Source organism: Bos indicus, chromosome 29, assembly GCF_029378745.1.
Source record: "Bos indicus isolate NIAB-ARS_2022 breed Sahiwal x Tharparkar chromosome 29, NIAB-ARS_B.indTharparkar_mat_pri_1.0, whole genome shotgun sequence".
Classification (NCBI taxonomy): Eukaryota; Metazoa; Chordata; class Mammalia; order Artiodactyla; family Bovidae; genus Bos; species Bos indicus.
Genome location: NC_091788.1, coordinates 9,074,253 through 9,094,726, shown reverse-complemented (window position 1 = coordinate 9,094,726; position 20,474 = coordinate 9,074,253). Strand labels below are relative to the sequence as shown.

The following is a 20,474-nucleotide window of genomic DNA, read 5'->3' as shown; positions in this document are numbered from 1 at the left end:
AGTCCAGCTGCCAGTGTCAATACCAGAGTCTCCTCCCAGCGTGACCTTCACTGCTTCATCAGGGAGACAGGCTCCCTGAGCTGTCACCCTGAACCCGCCCTTCCTCCAAGAGCACCCGCTGCAGTCCCAGCTCCGACATCCACCTGCCTTCATGTGGGTAAGTCCCACCCCACCCCACCCCTGCGCCTATGCGAGGACTTTCCCGATATCAGGTGGAGAGCCAGTTGGCTTTCCATGGCATGCCGCAGGCTTTGAAGGGAAAAGAACACGAATGGCCATGCTTGTGGTTTCCCTAATCTGTGTACCAAAGGCAGCAGGAGCCAGGTGGCCCTGCATTTGAAATAAAGCAGGTTACTGGTTTCAAAGAGCAGGAAGTGAAAGGCTTCTGCAGATACAATCCCTCCTCTGTTAAGGGCTGGCCACCCTAACTCGGCTTTCACAATGTGAGAAACCACCGCCATTCCCAGAGATGGCTATGGGGCGCTGGTCCTGCTGAGCTCGTCTGCTCTTCAGCAAGTCTCCTCTCTACCGACGTGAAGGAAAACTAGGGGCCTCGGACTGTGTCTGCACAGTGACCAAAGAAATCTGCTGAAAACTAAAAACAAGTCTCAAATTTAGCTCACTGGTGTCTGTTCTCGAGGTCACACTGGCTGATGATGTCAGCCCAAACAGACAGTCTTCCCTGTTCAAAAAGTCTCCCCATTGCCTACAAAAGGCCATCTATTTTGGGCTTTGCTACAACAGTGTTTGGGGCTGGATGTGCAAGGGCTTCAAAATAAACCAACACACGATACCTTCCTCAATTAGCTTTTACACACCAGGAGCTATTCAAAGAGCTGTTATTGTAAATAAGAAGAAGTCGTAGCTAATGAGTAGAAAATCAGGCACCACATATGTTAAGAAGTATTTTGATGCAACTCCTAGATTAATCCTCACTATAACCTTGGTAGGAGGGCATTGTCATCACCCTATTTTGCAAATGAGGAAACTAGGCTCTCCCAGGGTTCTGGTTATTCTGTCTTTATTTGTGTGTGCTCAACCATGTCCAACTCTTTGCAACCCCCTGGATGGTAGCCTTCTCAGTTCCTCTGTCCATCAGATTTTCCAGGCACCAAGATTGGAGTGGGTTGCCATTTCCTACTCTAGGGGAATCTTCTCGACCCAGGGATTGAACCTGTATCTTCTGTTTCTCCTGCATGGCAGGCAAATTCCCTACTATTGTGCCCCCTGGGATTTTCTGTCAGTCTCCCAGCAATTCTCCACCCTTCGGCACCCTGCCCTGTATCCAGGAGGTTAAGCCTTACAGACAGCACGGTCAGTTCCCTTGTGAGCTCACTTTGGCAGCTCCAGAGATCAGGGTGGGAAAAGAGGAGGTCAGAGTGTTCCTCTCCCGCTCATTCCCTTCCTCCTGGGAACCAGATTCCCGCAATGCTTGCAGCCGCCGTCCCATTGACACAGGGCTCCTGGGCGTGCGCATGCAACTAGGTTCTGCTGCGGTCTTCTCCCCCTCGGTCCCAACAACAGCCACGGCTTTCCTCTGCTGCTGGAGCCTGGGTGCTCTCTGTGCTGGCTTGTCCCCTCCACCCTGTTCTCACTGCCATAAGTCGGCACTCCCATAAAATTTCTTCATCTGAACCAATCAAGGGGAAGGTGAGTCTCTGTCAAGAACGCAACTCATATAGCCAACCAAAGATATGCAGGCCAGAGATTCAGCAGGGGCTGCTGCTGCTGCTGCTAAGTCGCTTCAGTCGTGTCTGACTCTGTGCGACCCCATAGACGGCAACCCACCAGGCGCTCCCGTCCCTGGGATTCTCCAGGCAAGAACACTGGAGTGGGTTGCTGTTTCCTTCTCCAATGCATGAAAGTGAAAAGTCAAAGTGAAGTCACTCAGTCGTGCCCGACTCTCAGCGACCCCATGGACTGCAGCCTTCCAGGCTCCTCCATCCATGGGATTTTCCAGGCAAGAGTACTGGAGTGGGGTGCCTTTGCCTTCTCCGAGTCTTAGACAGATGATGCCTAAGAAGACCAACATGTAGCCATAGCATGAGTACTGAAATGTAACCAGCACACCAAGCAGAAATTGAATTTGTTATCTTAAGTGACCCGAAAGGAAAGAATGGTGAATGGGCATCAAACAGTAATTTGGATTTACATCCTGGAAAATATTAGAGCCCCACTGGTTAAAATTTCACATATAGTATGCCTTGCTCCTAATGGCTGCAATGGCAAACTAAATTATTTCAGACATTATGTTTTAAGCTAATTAGAATTTTACTTATTCATTCATTCAATCATTTTATTAAGTAAAAATTCATTGAGCCTTTATCCTGAGCCAGGCTGTCTTAGAAGACAGAGGAAAACCATAGGGTCTAGAAGAACAAGCCAGTGGTCCCACTCGTGAGACGCTCTGGGCCGCTTGAGGCTGAACATGTAAATATATGGTTACAATGTAAGATATAATTTCAATACAGTTCTCTGAAGACACAGAGTATGAATTTACAATTCTAGCAATGAAGGGTTTAGAAGCCTTCACAGAAGAGTTGATATTTGAGCTTAAAAGATGAGTAGAATTTGCCAGGAAAGAGGAGAAACCTCATGAAAAGACACTGAATTTGAATATCCAGTCCCCACACTTAACCGCATAAAAGATTACTCCTTACAGAAAAAGAAAGAATCCAATATTCATGGATAAATACAAACATAAGTTGAAATACAAACATGAGTTGAGAACAAAAGGATTTTCCGAAAAGACCTTTTAAAGCTATCGAGATTTGAAAGAAATTTTAATAAGATTCCCATTGAAAAGAGAATATCAAAAAGCTGTTTAAGTCTATTTCAAGGCTGCTTCTCCTTGAGTTAAAGGAAGAAAAAACACTTTTTTCTCTTTTGTTCTTGCTCATGAGATCCAGGATACAAGTTAGAGTACATCAGAGAAGCCCAGCGCCGGCCTCCAGAGACCTTCTGAATTTCACCAGAGAAAATGAGAAACACACAGTTATTTCAAAATGTTTCTAATTTTTCAGTTTCAAATAGTGCCCACATTATACAGGAAATTGCTAGTGCCAAAGCCTGTTTTTCTTTCTAATAATTTTAGATTGCTATATTCTTTTAAGTAGGATTAGAGCAAAGCTTTCCTTTGCTGTGCAGCTTTTTTTTTTCTTTTCTTTTCAGGCTACCATATGCACCAGTGTGACAATTTAGCTCTACAACTACTTTATATTTTAAGGCTTTATATATTACGCTTTCACATATCTATATTCATAGTATACTGATTACTTATATTTCCAAGTATTAATACTTAAAATGAGTAATTGACTCAATGGACATGAGTGTGAGCAAACTCTGGGAGATAGTGAAGGACAGGGAAGCCTGGTGTGCTACAGTCCACGGGGCTGCAAAGGGTCAGACACGACTTAGTGACTGAACAATAACAACGACAACAATCAATACTTTTAACAGGAACAGGAATTTTTTTTTTTTTAAGTTTTAAGTGCTGGTAGGCTGCCGTCTATGGGGTCGCACAGAGTCGGACACGACTGAAGCGACTTAGCAGCAGCAGCAGCAGCAGTAGCTATACAAGTACGTTTACTTTATTAAGTGCTGTAAAGATTATTTTTATTGGTTCTTTTTGTTATCATTTTTTTTAAATTATGAGAACTAGTTGTGGTTTTTTTTATCATAAAGATTTTAAATCCAACCTTCATGAGAGAAAAATCTGGCTTTGCCCTTAAAACACTGACAGATTTATAGACCTAACAATATTCGTGTTGAAGATGCTAGTTGAATAAATGAACTGATGGTGCCATATGGGGAGACTGGAAGGGGAGACAAAAAGACTACAACCCTGGCTCCATCTGAACCTGTAACTCTTCCCAAATTCAGTACTGTTAACCCCCTGTTATCATGGGTTCCAAAAATTCAACTAACCATGGATCCAAAAATTTTGAAAAAAATCCATAAAGTTCCATGAAGCAAAACTTGAATTTGTCATATATCAGCTACTGTGTACATAGCATTTACATTATATTAAGTATTATAAGTAACCTGGGCTTCCCTGGTGGTTCAGTAGGTAAAGAATCCACCTGCAATGCAAGAGATGCAGGAGATGCAGTTTCCATCCCTGGGTCGGGAAGATCCTGGCTACAGTTCACAGGGTCACAAAGAGTCAGATGGCTGAAGCAACTGAGCACGCATGCTCAGAGATGATTTAAAGTATTGGCAGATTTCATAGGTTATATGCAAAGACTGTGCCATTTTATATAAGGAACTTGAGCATCCTTGGTATCTGCAGGGGTCCTGGAACCAACCCTCTCTCTACAGATACTAAGGGATGACTGGACTGGGATGACTGGACCAGGAAACTCTTTGCTGCCTCCAATCCAAACCTATGACAAAAGACTTAGGGTTGAACAAAAGTCCTGAGATGGTTTATTCTTGGAAAGCCTGGAAAAAACTTTTTAACAATTCGATTGATTCATTCAACTCATTCAACAAGTTTGAAACATTAAGCATTTGCAGTGGTAGTAATAACAATAGGTAATATCAATTCAGAATTTATTTTATGCTAGCCCAGTGCTGTGTGCTTTGTACTGATTATTCCACTGAGTCCTGACTACAGCCTGAAATAAGCCCCACTGCATAGAACAGAAAAGCAAGGCACAGAAGTCACATCACTTGCCGATGATCATCCAGCAACTAAACGAACTCTAAATTGAGCCCAAGCCAGTCTGACTCCAGAGTTCCACCTCCTTTGCTCTCCCAGGACCACATGCTGGGGGTGTCCAAAGATACAAATGTGGATCATTCTCCCATAAGGATCACAATGCTGTAGACTCAAAGATTGTAACAGTAGGTCCTCTAGACTTTACCAATGAGAAATCCAGGCCAAGTGAGATGATTTACCCGAAGGCACCCTGACAGGTTGAGAATGCCTGCTTCCCTCCTGCTCTGTGCTGACTCTCTCCATTTCTCTTTTCACTCACTACACAAAGCTAGAAACATCCACTTACTGAATAAACTCCTGGATCCGTATTATCACCGCAGATATAAGAAAACGGATGGAAATGATTTTTAAATGAGGAAATTTATCTCCTTAGAAATAATTCTCATGGACACCTTTTAAACTGGCAAATTGCTGAAGCTGCATGTGAATCATGGCCTCATAAAAAGTAAGCACTAAGAGGAATGTTGGGATTCACAAATACACATTGCTATATATAAAGTGGGGCTTCCCTGGTGGCTCAGAGGTTAAAGAATCCACCTGCAGTGCTGGAGACCGGGGTTCAGTCCCCGGGTGGGGAAGATCCCCTGGAGAAGGGAATGGCAACCCATTCCAGTATTCTTGCCTGGAGAATCCCATGGACGGATGAGCCTGGTGGGCTACAGTCCATGGAATCTCGAAGAGTCAGACACGCCTGAGTGACTAACACACACACACACACACACACACATAAAATAGTTAACAGCAAGGCCCTACTGCACAGGTAACTACGCTCAGTATCTTGTAATAACCTATAATGGAAAAGAATCTGAAAAAGAATATATATGTGTGGATAACTGAATCCCTTCACTGCACACCTGAAACTAACACGACACTGTAAACCAATTGTACTTCATTAAAAAAAAAAAACCTCAGCACTGAAACCATGTACAGAGTTGGTGTCGGGCCTCTCCCCTCCCCGCCACCCTAGGTTTCCAATTATCTTTCGGTCCCATCTTGTCTCCTGCATGGAGACCACTTAACAGGTCATAACGAAGTGACTGCAAGCCTGGAACAAAAGCAAGACAGAATCAAAGGATGTTTTCAGTTGGAGTGATGGCAGTCACTCATCAACCTCCTTATTGTAAGGACGAGAAAATGCCGGTCTGGGAAGCAGTACAACACGGCAGAAACTGCTGACAGAGTGCAACAGATGGGGCAGAAGTCACAACTGTGTTACTTAATGGTACACACTAGTATCCCGTTTAACCCCTCTGAATCTCAGTCTCCTTGCCTGCGAAGTGGAGATAACCATAGTTCCTCTTTTTTTGGTTTCTTGAATTAACATGTATGAAGTTCACTACACAGTATGCACTCAGTAAACACAGTGACAATTAGCACAATATGGCACCCCGCTCCAGTACTCTTGCCTGGAAAATCCCATGGACAGAGGAGCCTGGTGGGCTGCAGTCCATGGGGTCGCTAAGAGTCGGACACGACTGAAGTGACTTAGCAGCAGCAGCAGCAGCAGGCCTAGTTCTGCCCTCTTCATTCTTCCACTGTTTGCCTTGTTTACACAGTAGAGGAACCCAATGCCATGCTTGTTGACGATCTGCTCAGGGCTTCATCCTCTGAGCTTCAGTAGAAATTCTACCACCTCTTAGGAGGCTTCAGCACCTGCCAGAGTGGGAATTAACAATTCCCTCTTCCATGCTCTGTAGCTGTAGTCTGATCCAGCCTACATCTCACTTTCTCCTGTGTTTGATTTTGTTTTGGTTATATCCAAAGCATCAGTTCCTTGAGATGAGGGATATTTGCTTTCTCCCTCCCTTCCTCTATTCCCAGGTGGCTCAGTGGTAAAGAATCTGCCTGCCAGTGCAGGAGATTCAAGAGATGCGGGTTTGGTCCTTAGGTTGGGAAGATCCCCTGGAGAAGGAAATGTATTCTTTCCTTCTTAGAAGGAAATGCATTTCTAAGAAGGAAAAGAATTCTCCAGTATTCTTGCCTGAGAAATCCCCTGGACAGAGGAGCCTGGAGGGCTAACAGTCCATGGGGTCACAAGAGAACTGGACACAACTTAGCAACTCAACAGCAACTCTTTTATCACAGCCCCCATACAGTCACCTTATACAGACTGGGCACTCGCTAAATGTGTGGGCTTTGTTCTGAATGCATTTTTAACAACTCAGCTGCCATACTCATGAAAAGTATTTGAGAATTATGATTATGGAGTTGATCTGAGTTCTTAAACAATGTGGGTTTTGGATTTTCTGATGGTATTCTTTTTTCAGATGGGGAGTGGGGCAAATATAAAAACAAATATCTAGGTTCACAACTGCTACACAGGGCATTTCTCTTTGAATTAAAGTCCTCTGCAGATCTGCTGTTGCTGCTGTCCATGTGGCAATCACAGCAACAACCTTAGAGCCTGGTAGCATCCTCCCGTTTTACTATCGACAGCTCCTGGAAACAAGAGAAGGGGGTGGAGCCTGTTCAAACATGGTGAGTCCCATCTGGGCAGGGGCAGGAGGCCTGAGGCTGGTTCTGGGAGAGGAGACAGGAGAGGGAGATGCTCTCGGGTCCTTCTGTGCCTCAGTTTCCCTCTTGGAATGACGGGAATAAAATTATTCTGTTCTCTAAGATGCTACCTCCCCAAACTGGTGACAATGGAATTTCAAAAACTGCCAGGACAGGGATTTCCCTGGTGGCCCAGTAGCTAAGACTCCACACTCCCAGTGAAGGAGGCCTGGGTTCGATCCCTGGTCAGGGAACTAGATCCCACATGTCATAACTAAGAGCTCACATGTCTAAACTAAAGGTCCATCATGCCACAACGAAGAGCAAAGTTACTGTGTGCTGCAACTGAAACCCAGCACAGCCAAATATCTATCTATATATATACACACACATACATACATATATATATATTTTTTTTTTTTTAACTGTCAAAGCAAATGAGCAGTGAATATCAAATTCAACTGAGGTGGTCCTAAAGTACAGAGCTCCAAAGCAGAGGGAAGGCATCATCTTTGTGCATAACAGACACAACAAGAGCTAATATTCATGAAGGGTTTACTATGTGTCAGGCCACGTGCTAAGCATTTCCTGTGTTTTAATTGATTCAGTCCTTCAAACAATACTATGAGGTAGTCACCATTTTACAAAAGAGGAAACTGAGGTGCAGAAAAGTTAAGCCAAAAGCTACAGAACTGGTAAGTGGCAGAGCCTGAACTAGTACTCATATAGTTGAATGTTACTGGCATGCTCTTAATTACGTTCCTGGATTGCCTTCCTGTGGCCATCTCTTTTAAAATTTTTTTTTAATTTTTTAAAATTTATTTATTTTTAATTGAAGGATAATTACAATGTTGTGTTGGTTTCTGCCATACATCAACATGGATCAGCCACAGGTATACATATGTCCGCTCCCTCTTGAGCCTCCCTCCCATCTCCCACCCCATCCCGCCCCTCTGGGTACCATAGAACCCCAGTTTGAGTTCCCCGGGACTGCTCACAGTGCGTTGCATTAATAGGTGTTTTGTAAGTCTCTCCCTTCTTTTTTTCCTTCTAATTCCTTCCCTGGTTCTTCTACTAAGTCAGGTGTTTGACTATTAATGGTGTTTCTCTAGTTGGGAGCTATAGACCCTTGGAGACCCATAATTTAATTTTTTCATAGTTATGATTTTAAAAAATGAACATAAACACATTCTGGGGCACTGGGATAACCGCCTGATACCAAGGATTGCCTTGTGATCTCAGGGCCTCTGTGAGCTCTGCCTTGACACCAGCAGTCACCACCCTTCTCATTACACTAGTAAGAAAGGGAAAGCACAGATTTAATCTCGAATGATATATGCAACTCAAGTGAAAATCAACTATTACAATAACATAGGCTGTGAACAGAGGAGATGTAGCTGGAAGGGAGGAAAGAGGTAAGAAAACAGTCAATATAGGGCACTGGCCACACCATCAGACGGGGAGAGCCATGCAGACCCCGAAGGAACTCATTTCCGGGCCAGAGATACATAATGCTTGCAGCAGCTGAGTGCAGGTGTGCTAAGTCACTTCCGTCTGTCCCGCTCTTTGCCACCCTATGGACTTCAGCCCACCAGTCTCCTCTGTCTAGGGGCTTTTCCAGGCAAGAATCCTGGAGTGGGTTGCCACACCGTCCTCGAGGGGATCTTCCTGACCCAGGGATCCAATCCAGAGTCTCTTATGCCTCCTGAGTTGGTAGGCGAGTTCTATTGAGTAAACATCAGTAATTTAAATTTTATAGTTCTGGGAGAAGAACTTTATATTTGATTTACAAATTTATTTTTGCTTTATTCCTGGCTTGTTCAAAAGCTATAACACAAGTTTATATCTGGTTTTATATTTACAACTAGCAATGCAAGATTTTGAAAGAAAATAATTTAAGCCAAGCCTGGGGAGGCTGAAGAAACTTTTGCCTTTAACACAGTGCCCTGACATTTGAGAATCACCAACAGTGACAAACACATCGATGACAAATGTGAACACCCTGGGTCTGTCATTAACACACGTGTGAAATAGCCTGTGAGACCCCCCTCTTTTTGACAGCAGGCTTTGGTGGGAGAAATTCTTTCTCTGGTGGCTCAGACAGTAGAGAATCCGCCTGCAATGCAGGAGACACAGGAGATGAGGGTTCGATCCCTGGGTCATGAAGATCCCCTGGAGGAGGGCATGGCAACCCACTCCAGTATTCTTGCCTGGAGAATCCCATGGACAGAGGTGCCTGGGGGGCTACAGTGCATGGGGTCGCAGAGAGTCGGACACTGACTGAGGAATGACTGAGGAACTAACACATGGGTGGTAGAAAGGACAGGCAGGCGAAATGGCTTCATAGAAGGAAAAATGTGACCTTAGTGCATTGGGGCAAGTCATTCAACTGAGAAAAGTCTCCTCCTGGGCCTTACCTGTCAGAGGGTAATCAGTACCTTCTCCAGCTGAACTGTGGGTCCCTTGCAGTGACTCAGGGAAGCTGACCCACTGAGCGAGGAGGTGGCTCCACCCGCTGGCGCCCCGATAAAGAGCCGAGGCCGGTGGGCTCCCCAACCAGCCGGTCCCTCGAAGCTGCCTCGCCCCAGCTGCGCTCCGGCCCCGCGCCCCGCTCTGGGTGCGGCCGGAGGGGATGCAAAGCCTGGGCGGTCATGCCACCCGGAGGCAGGTTTCCGCCCCTGGGGGGTCCCCAGAGGCTGGGTGAAGCGGGAAGGAGCTCAGGCATCACCTAAAGACTGAAAACTCTCAAAAGTGCATGTGGGGTGAGGAGCGCACAGGGTTTGCCTCCAACTTTGCAAACTCGCGGAGGGGTTCCGCGCGCACCAGATGTGGCCCAGAGCCCCAACGCTAGGCTGTCGACTTTGCGGGGGCTGGTTTTTCCGAGCAGGAGGCGGCCGGCCGGCAGCAGAGGCCCTGGGCTCGTTCCGGCCGGGGGCTCCCCGGGAGCCAGCGCGGGCTGGCGCGGCGAGGCCGGGACAGGCGAGCGCTGGGGGCCACCTGCGCAGAGCCGCGCGCCGCGGTCCTGCAGCCCCGAGCCAGGCTCGGGCCGCGGGGGCGGCAGAGGCGGGGCCGCGGGCGGGGGGCGGGCCGCGGGCGGCGGAGGCGCGGCGTCCCCGAGGCCGGAGGCGGGGCAGGCCGGCTCGGGAGGCGCGGGGGGCGGATCCGTCGGCCGCCGGCCCAGCTCCCCGGCCCGCCCGCCCCGCTCGCACTCGGTCGCGCCGCCGAGCCGGCATGGGAGCTGCGCGCGCCCTCCCGGCGCCCACACCTGTCTGAGCGGCGCGGCGAGCCGGGGCCCGGCGGGCGACCCGGCACTGGTGAGTGCGGGCGCGGGCGAGGGGCGCCGGCCCGGGGCGGAGGGTACCGGACAAAGGGAGGGCCGCTGCGCTCAAGGCAGGGGCACTGAGGGCTGCGGGGGCCCCGGAGACCTTGCTTCGGCCACCCTCGGGGCTCGAGGGCTGGGACCCGCGGCCTGCGGGAGCTCCGCGGAGACTCGGGATCCGCAGGGCGTTTGGATTTCCACGGTGTCACCCGCGGATCGAGTGGGGAAAAGCAAGTTTTCGCAGCTACCATCTCGGATGCTGGGTGGGAATAGAAAAGAAGCCTGCCCAGGGCACGCTCGCGCGCGCGCGCACGCACACAATTACTTTTTCCCTTGAGTTTTGCAGCAAGGTCTGCAAGTTAATTTTTTACCCTGAGCATTTAACTGTGAACACACCTTGGCAAGCAAGGAGAGGACAGCAAACAGGTCGGGGAAAAGGCTCTCTTCTCTGGCTCTGTGACTGATGGCCCTGCGCTGCGCTAGGAGCCACTGTCCGTGAACTAGCAGCAGTTCTTGGAAGCAAATCTTTCCTCTTCAGCGTGTGGACATTCTTCGTGGGTTCATTTTTAAATAAAAGCTGAAAGAAGTTTAAAAAAAATGTTTTAGAAGAGCGAGAAGAATATTAGATGAAGGATAACTCCCACTCCCCTTTGGAATACAAATTAGGTTTGCTTTCAAACATCCCGTGAGAAAGCAGCTGATAAAAAGTCCTGTTTGTTTTATTGCCTTTTGGGTGACACCCGCGAGACTTCAGAAATAGCGCCTAGCTGGTGGAAAGCTCCTGGTTGTTCCTGGTATCCCTGTTGGCTAGGGCTGCCTTCTCTTAGTTCCTGAAACTGAACTTGAGTGGTCCCTGTGCTGCTCCTTAGGAGGAGATCCGCGAATGATTGGAGCAGATTGGCCAGTGTCAGAATCGTTTTGAGGAAGCCCTGTGATAAAGAGTTGAATTTGTGGTTTGAAGTCAGCTGTGGCCAAAAGCTGAAAGCCAAATTAATACCAAGCTATTTACTACACTTGGTTCAGAATCATACTTGTGCATAGAGCATTTAAAATAGACCTTATAGGTGCACCTCTCACGAGCTCTGTTAGACAGGAGTGGATTGGAGGTAGAGTGGAGAAGCAGAAACTGCCACAAAAGCCACTATATGTACTTGTGAAAGCATTTGTGATCATATGCACACCATCTGCATTTGAATAAGTTTTTTCACTTGTGTTTTTCCCACTTAAATAAACTCAGGTGATAACTTGTCATACTTTCCCATGCCTGAACTGGAACAGAAGCGTTTTCTCAAGGTAATTAATATGGACCTCATTTTTGTAACACTGACAACTTATTCAGGTAGATAGTGAATGTGGGTACATTCTTCTGTCTGTAGTGTAAGTGCCAAAGTTCCCATTAGCGGGTCTGAGAACATTACCGGCCCCTGTCTGCAGTGTTTAAGAGTCTCAGGTTCTCCTGAACATCTTTTCTCATAGCTCCCTTAGGACGGAATCCACCGGCCATTATTCATGCATAACTCTCCCTGACCCTAGGGAATTCCTTTCTCAGGGTCTCACCATTGACCGTTTTCTACTATTCTTGTTCTGCTGCCAGGTTTGTCCCAGGCTCACTGGGGTGGTTCAGTTTGCCTGAAATCTGATAGAGACGAAGTTAAACGTCGTTTGACCACAAGATTATGTTTAAGGTGGCTGGGCTTGTAAATACCCTGCATTTCTTTCCTGTACAAGACTGTAATTCTTAAACCATTATGTGATTAGGTTTGTTTCCCTTTAACAGGTTCAGTGCCTCAGGAAAACGAGAGCATGCCTGGCTGCGGAGTGTTACCAGAGCTTTGTTCATTTTTAGCTATTTGCTTTAGGAATTAGCATGGTTTTACTGTTCAGTATCCCTGGCCACAGAGTCCATGGAAAAACTCTCTGCCATCCTTCTGAATGTCATCCAGGCCTGTTATCCTCACAAACTTGCCTGCTCTTTCTTTCTGTCATTACTGTTTATAGTGGTCCCAGGAATTCAGATGTTGTACAACAGAGAACCTATACCCTGAGGATTAGATCTTCCCTGCCAACACTTGTTTGCTATAGGAGTTATATCACAGCTCCCGAGTATTTGCCCTCTGGAGGAGATGTGTGTTGTTGGAGTTTTCAAGGTGCAGAACTGGGAGAGCGTCTCTGCCCACAGCCTCCAGGCAGCACTGTGGTGTGCACAGCTGATCACAAGCAGCGAGCAGCGTCCCCTCCCTGTGAGGTTATCAGCACACTTACCAAGTGGCAGCATCTTCATAACGTCCATATATTTTTAGACAGTGAACAGCAGGACAGGGGCTCATGGTGAATGATGGAACATGGAAAGTGTAGCCCTCTTGTGAGTCAGATATACAGAGCTGGAAAAGGAATACTGTTTCCATATTACTAAGCACGGCCAGAAAATATTTGCTTACCTTCATTTTCCATTCTGCTTTGTCATTTAGATCAAGTGGTACATGAATATACTCAGTTGGGAACGTTCAAAGATAATTCTGTATCTAAGGACTCCTTATCCAGTAAAGGCTTAGTCCTAGAAATGAAATGTTATAGACCTGAATTTTCCTCATCCAGAGTTAGATACAAGGATTAGATTTGGAAATCTTCATTCTTTTCTAAGGTGTGAGTTTTCCAGACAGTTCTATGAGGATAAAGTGAGCCATTAGTAAAGGCAGGAGAGAATTAAAAATTATGTTCCCATGATTTACCTTTCCAGTAGTGAGATTATGAATGTGTTCATCTTAGAGTGTTTATGTTTAAGTAAATGAAATGGGTGTAGTGAAGGTTTACCTAGAGTTTATAAAAATGGAAACAATAAGTGTCTCCTGGGGAATTATTCCAGTATCAGGTGAATGGAGAAATTAATGCAGAATCACCAAGCTAATTCTAAAGTGTTTTATTAATAGGGCAGGGGTCAGGGCAAGGTGTGAATGCCTTAGGAAAGGCCCCGAATGGAGGTAGCTTGTCGTCTGTCCCCCATCACCACAGTGCACACACACCCTCACTCACCCCCTCTGCGAACTTTTTAAGAGCTTTCTCACCTAGCCATCCTCCACTCATCCTTGAAAGCTGCCCTCTGCTGGAGGCCTTTGTTTCCTTTGCAAACAGATAAGGGGAATCTTGTCATCCAGACAGGCTAGAGACTAGCATGATAAATTTTCCTTTTCGTTTCCCCTTATACCTCCACCTTTCACAATTCTTTGAGTAAAAGTTCCTGGGGGGCGGGGGTGGGGAAAGGCTCCTGGAAAAACCAGACCTAGAAGACTAAGAGATCATTGTTCAGAACAATTTCTAAACCATCCTAAATACACATTTGGTAAGGGAGTGAGCAACTTATGAAGTTGTAACTTTAATACCATTGTCAGTTTAAACCCAGGGGGGACCTGAGAACACATCACTTTACCTTCCAGCTTCTGATCAGGTATTTAAAAACCAAATCAATTCGGAATAATTTGACCTGCATTAATTTTTAAATTTAAATCACAGTTTCTTTTAACATATAGTTCTGTGGGGACTTCCCTGGCGGTCCAATGGTTAAGAGTTCACACTTCCAATTCAATGGGCACAGGTTCAATTCCTGGTCAGGGAACTAAGATCTTACTTGCTGCGTGGCCAAAAAAATGAAATGGAACAAAATAGAATAAAATAATAAAATATTTGTAGCTTTCAGTGTTACATAGAAACTTTAATGAAGATATAAAAAGTTCTCAGAATAAGGTCTTACCGCACAAACAAATGAATAGAGTTGAAATTGTATAGGGAACTTGTAACTGAGATTTCAAACTAATAGAATTAGTCTTTAGAGGTAACTGAAAAGCTTATTTTTAAGGAATTAGAGCTTTACTCAGCACTGTTGGTTCAGCAGTTTTACTTACACGTGGCTAACTTCTCCTTGTGGTGGTGGTTATTCAGTCCCCCAGTCATGTCCAACTCTTTGTGACCCCATGGACTGCAGCGCGCAAGGCCTCCCTGTCCATCACCAACTCCCGGAGTTTACTCAAACTCATGTCCATCAAGGTGGTGATGCCATCCAGCCATCTCATCCTCTGTCACTCCCTTCTCCTCCTGCCTTCAATCTTTCCCAGCATCAGGGTCTTTTCCAATGAGTCAACTCTTCGCAGCAGGTGGCCAAAATATTGGAGCTTCAGCTTCAACATCAGTCCTTCCAATGAACACCCAGGACTGATCTCCTTTAGGATGGACTGGTTGGATCTCCTTGCAGTCCAAGGGGCTCTCAAGAGTCTTCTCCAGCACCAGACTCTCGCTGAGGTGCTCCTCCTGTTGCTGAGCACAGGCTCTTGGTGCTCGGGCTTCAGTGGTTGGCGGCTTGCGGGCCCTTAGAGCACAGGCTCAATAGTCATGGCTCAGGGCCTTAGCCTCTCGACTTGTGGCATCTTCCCCGACCAGGGATGAAACCCACATCCCCTGCATTGGCAGGCAGATTCTTAACCACCGGACCACCAGGGAAGTCTGAAAGTATTTTTTAAACAGGGGTTTACTATACAGGCAAAGCGCTTGGAAAGGTGAAATAGGGATCAATTTTGCCTGAGAGGGGGTTAATTCATTAAGACAAGCTTCCTGGATGGATTTTTAAAGGTTTATCTGAAGTAGTTTCAGACTTTTCCTGCTATTGTCTTCCCTGACACCCTTGCAAGTGGCTGGTTTCAGTGTTTGGGTGAATGGGTAGAGCTAAAGGCATGTGCCACTGGAACAGTCCCGCTGCAGTAAGTAATTTGCACCCGGTACTCCTAGGATCCAGTTAACATATACGTTTCAGACTTGGGATTTGAAAATGAATGTTCCAGTTGATAATATGCGCGTATATTAACTCTCGTGTTCCTCCTGCCCCTGGAAAATGTCGACTGCTTATGATAACACAGAAGATCGTACTGTCTCATCTCCTCCTTTCTCTTCCCCAGCAATCATATTTTGAAAACGGGAATACTTGGCAGCTGGACCTTTGTGTTTTCTACCTTGAGATAAGCCTCAGTAAACTTGGCTTAAGGCTTGTGTTGCTCAGTGTTAGCATGCCTTAATGTCCTCCTGTGTTATAGTGAGAGGGAGGAGAGGGTAGTGTGTAGGGGTCCAGGAGGCAGCCCTGTGGGAAGCACATGATTCCTCCAGTTTTCCAGTTTTAGGTAAGAAAGCAAAAAATCACCCAAAAATTGCTCACAGGTGTATATCCTCAAAGAGGAAGCTTGAGAATAGGAAAACAGTTTCTTTCGGACTCTCACTCCGCCTAGCTCGCACCCGCCTCTTAAGACCTAATCCCTCCTTGTCCTTGTTTTGGGATCCTTGCTTGTGAATGAATTAACCTACTTGCTAAATCAGCTTCTCTTGAACAGAAGATTCGGAGCCAGTCAGAGCCAACTAATGCTTCAGTTCAGTTCAGTCGCTTAGTCATGTCCAACTCTGTGATCCCCCTGGACTGTATGTAGCCCACCAGGCTCCTCTGTCCATGGGACTCTCCAGGCAAGGAGGCTGGAGTGGGTTGCCATGCCCTCCTCCAGGGGATCTTCCCAACCCAGGGGTGGAACCTGGGTCTCCCACATTGCAGGCAGATTCTTTATCGTCTGAGCCACCAAGGAAGCCCCCTTGCTGAGCTAAGGGTAATTCTTAAAGCGACTTATACTGCTTCCTGTCTCCGTATCCTTGCTCCCTTTCTCTAAGTGTCCCCTTTAGTTTGTTTTAGCTTATTTCTGTTCAGCTTTATCACCCCTCTCAAGCATCACCTCCCTTGGAATGCCTCTCTTGTTCTTCTCCCCACCACGGGATTTCATGCCCTTTCTCTGAACCACCACATCCTCCATGTACGTATCTGTCATTGGCATTCATCGTGCAGCATTCAAAAAACGTGTTTTTTGAGCCACACTAACATTAATTCATTCATTCATTTACTCTTCCATGAATAAACCTTTGTGGAATGCTAGCATAGGCCCAATCTCAAGGCCTTTAGACTAGCTGGGAACACAAATGCACAGACCTGAAAAAGCAACCAACAGTAATAGTCACAATGTGTTATTTGATGCAAATTTAAAGCTTTCAGTCTTTGACAAAGACCCTGACACGTCCCACTCTTTGTGACCCTGTGGACTATAGCCTTCCAGGCTCCTCTGTCCAAGGGATTCCCCAGGCAAGAATCCTGGAGTGGGTAGCCATTTCATTCTCCAGGGGATCTTCCTGACCCAGGGTCTCCTGCATTGCAGGCAAATTCTTTACCAACTGAGTCACCAGGGAAGCCCAACGCCCTGGTCTTATACAATAAAATCCAAGGGAGGAGGGAGTGTTTCCTTTGCTAGAGGCCTGTCTACTCTGGAAGTAAACTTATAATAGTTTTGATGGTTCTAAATTCAAAACAAAACAAAATTAAAAAGTCCCACACCTTCTTCTGAATCACTCACCATTTAGAAGCGATCTGCGTCCCATCAAGTGTGGCACTGTGGAGCCATCCCTCTTTGATGCCTTGGTCACTCAATAAACTGTGTAATTTGAATTCACCCCGAAGATGAGCAAGTTACTCTGAACATTTCCAAGTACAGGCTATAATGAGATTGAGAGGGAGGAAGAAAGGAGAGAAGTTCAGGGGGACCAGGAGGGTAGCAGAGGATGAAGGTGTAGAATTGAGCATAAAGAATGGCCCGAAATTACATGGGTATCAGGGCCGGTCAAGCAGTTCATCTGGGAATTAATGGCCCCATGCACCCACCCTCTGCGGGTCATCCTTAGGGTCCTCTGAAACACCAAGGGGAACAAATACCCAGTTTCACGCTGGGTATCCAGCCCCAGGAAGAAACAAGGTCAAGCCCTTGTGTTGTGAGACCATTTCCGGGGATTCCTCTGCACACCCCAATTCCTGAAGAAGTTTCACAGCTCCAGACAATGCCAGGCATGCCCCTGGACGGCTTCTGCTGACCCTCACCCTCCTCACCCGCTTGTCTTTGTTCCTGCAGGGTGGTGCTCAGCATGGCGGGGACTCCAGGGCACCCCATCTTCCTCCTCCTCCTCCTCCGTGCTGTTGGGCAGGTAAGCCCCTACAGCACCCACTGGAAGCCCACCTGGCCAGCCTACCGCCTCCCCGTGGTCCTGCCCCAGTCCACTTTCAACTTGGCCAAGCCAGACTTTGGAGCTGAAGCCAAGCTGGAAGTGTCCTCCTCGTGTGGACCCCAGTGTCATAAGGGAACCCCACTGCCCACTTATGAAGAAGCCAAGCAGTACCTGTCCTACGAGACCCTCTATGCCAACGGCAGCCGCACTGAGACGCAGGTGGGCATCTACGTCCTCAGAAGTGGCGAGGGGCAGTCTTCCGGGAAGTCTCGGAGGAAGCGGCAGATTTACGGCTACGACAGCAGGTTCAGCATCTTTGGGAAGGATTTCCTGCTCAACTACCCCTTCTCAACCTCCGTGAAGCTATCCACGGGCTGCACCGGCACCCTGGTGGCCGAGAAGCACGTGCTCACAGCTGCCCACTGCATTCACGACGGCAAGACCTACGTGAAAGGAACCCAGAAGCTCCGGGTAGGCTTCCTGAAGCCCAAGTTTAAAGACGGCCGAGGGGCCAACGACTCGCACTCAGCCCTGCCGGAGAAGATGAAATTCCAGTGGATCCGGGTGAAACGCACCCACGTCCCCAAGGGTTGGATCAAGGGCAACGCCAACGACATCGGCATGGATTATGACTACGCCCTCCTGGAGCTCAAAAAGCCCCACAAGAGAAAGTTCATGAAGATCGGGGTGAGCCCGCCTGCCAAGCAGCTGCCGGGGGGCAGGATCCACTTCTCGGGTTATGACAACGACCGACCCGGCAACCTAGTGTACCGCTTCTGTGACGTCCAGGATGAGACCTACGACCTGCTCTACCAGCAGTGTGATGCCCAGCCTGGTGCCAGCGGGTCCGGGGTCTACGTGAGGATGTGGAAGAGACAGCAGCAGAAATGGGAGCGGAAAATTATCGGCATCTTTTCTGGGCACCAGTGGGTAGACGTGAATGGTTCGCCACAGGATTTCAACGTGGCCGTTAGAATCACCCCTCTCAAATATGCCCAGATTTGCTATTGGATTAAAGGAAACTACGTGGATTGTAGGGAGGGATGATGTGGGCAGGTTCCTCCCTGGCTGCTCTTAAGAGTCTTCATGTACTTATTTTAGGAAAGGCCAAATGTTGTCATTGGGGTGTGTGTGTGAGTGTGCGTGTGTGTGTGTATGTGTGTGAAATGTGTTATAATACCTTTTACCTAATTTTTTAAAATTGCAAGATGACCGGCAGTGTTATTTGAAAACTGGTTGGTGTGTCATATATCATTCAAGCAGTTTGAAGGCATACTTTTGCATAGACATGAAATACATGCTGATGTTTGGGGCAATAGGGAAGACTTAATGGTTAAGTTAATCTTTCACCTTTTGAGAACTTTGATTTTTATTTCACCTGAATTTGTTTCCAAAGTTGACATTAAATATGTGGCATATGGGAGACATAACCTCTGACGCGTGTGTATGTGTGTATTTTCTCCTGAGAGTCAACTTGTTTTGTTTTATTAGTACCTAATCATTCATGTTTCCAGATGTTCCCCACCACATACAACTCTTAGGAACTTTTACGATACTTTTGAGACAGGTGGTTATAATGTTTTGGATTTGGGGGCATTTGCACAGTAGTCCTGGATCAGTAAGATAATTTATACTGGTACACATGTAAAAGAATCCACCTGCAATGCGGGAGACCTGAGTTCGATCCCTGGGTCAGGAAGATCCCCTGGAGGAGGGCATGGCAACCCACTGTAGTATTCTTGCGTGGAGAATCCCCACGGACAGAGGAGCCTAGGGGGGGCTACAGTCCATAGGGTTGCAAAGAGTCAGACATGACTGAGCAGCCAAGTACACACCAGCACAGATGCAATTGTATCCTACAGTAAGTTGGTATCCCAGGCATCTTTCAGTTTTGAAATAGCTTCTCTTTTGAAAACCATTGCTGTGTTTTTTGGGAAGATTTCGCATGTGGCAGTGCCAGGCCTGCAGTTGCACCAGAGTAGGCAAGATTGTTTATGCCAATCCTTCCATTTAACAGGACTTCACTCACATTTCTCGAACTAGCTTTTCCAGAAGACAATAATCAGGGCCTAATTAGAACAGGCTGTATTGCTTCCCCGCTAACAGTTGTGGTCACACTAAAAACAATCATTGTATTTTACCCCTGGAGTGTAGCACATCTCATGTTTTATCATTTAGATGGAGTAATTTAAAATGAATTAAATTCCAGAGAACAATGGACGCATTGCTTGGCAGATGTCACAACAGAATAACCACTTGTTTGGAGCCTGGCACAGTCATCCAGCCTAATCAAAATTATTCGGCATAGTTGTCAGTGAGCTTTTGGGGAGCTGTGGACTTGTGCAATTTAGAAACTTTCCTCTCTTACTTCACTTGTTTTATAGTAAAAATATTTGGAAAATGCTTTAAGAAAAATCAACATGGCTTCTTTTCCATTAGCTTTTAAAAGGCCTCTTTTACTAGAATTCTCCAGGCTACAGGCATATATAATCTAGAATAAAATTGGGAATGTGAAATGGATCGGAATCATCACTTCAGTTGATGTCTTTATGAATGTTTCATCAATATAATCATCACAGTATAGAAAGAAAAGAATTTGACTTATTTTGGGTTTCCATTCTATGCCTCTCACCCTGAGCAGTTCTTTCTAAATGTATCAATAGAGGGAGAAAAGCAAATGAATTGCAAGGCAGATACATGGTGAGTTTGCACCCCTGGCAGTTCCAGCCTGCACTGTGACTTTTTTGTGGGAGGACATTGAGATACAGCGCTGCTGTTTATACCTTCTGCAGGTGACTTTCGGCTTATGTTCCTCGAGCTTTTCGGAAGAATGACCTTGATAAGGCACTCGAGCAACCACAGCCGTAGTGCATT

The 20,474-nt window shown here is 46.7% G+C and overlaps 1 protein-coding gene and 1 long non-coding RNA gene across 4 annotated transcripts in view; one reads left to right on the top strand and one right to left on the bottom strand.

Annotated features, from left to right (window-relative positions):
- LOC139180711 (uncharacterized) overlaps nucleotides 1–10,216 on the bottom strand; it is a 64,121-nt gene extending 53,905 nt beyond the window's left edge. For both annotated transcript variants that reach the window (XR_011564964.1, XR_011564965.1), the window contains exon 1: nucleotides 9,634–10,216. This is a non-coding gene — a long non-coding RNA (uncharacterized lncRNA). The remainder of the gene's footprint in view (nucleotides 1–9,633) is intronic.
- Nucleotides 32–19,030, top strand: PRSS23 (serine protease 23). 2 transcript variants are annotated; one of them, XM_070782992.1, is made up of 2 exons: nucleotides 32–157; nucleotides 17,507–19,030. In XM_070782992.1, the coding sequence occupies exon 2, from the start codon at nucleotides 17,520–17,522 to the stop codon at nucleotides 18,645–18,647; it is 1,128 nt and encodes a 375-aa protein (XP_070639093.1). In that variant the 5' UTR covers nucleotides 32–157; nucleotides 17,507–17,519; the 3' UTR covers nucleotides 18,648–19,030. The 2 variants fall into 2 exon arrangements, with proteins under 2 accessions (XP_070639093.1, XP_070639092.1); XM_070782991.1 differs by lacking the exon at nucleotides 32–157 and adding an exon at nucleotides 10,387–10,530.
- Nucleotides 19,031–20,474: the final 1,444 nt, after the last annotated feature.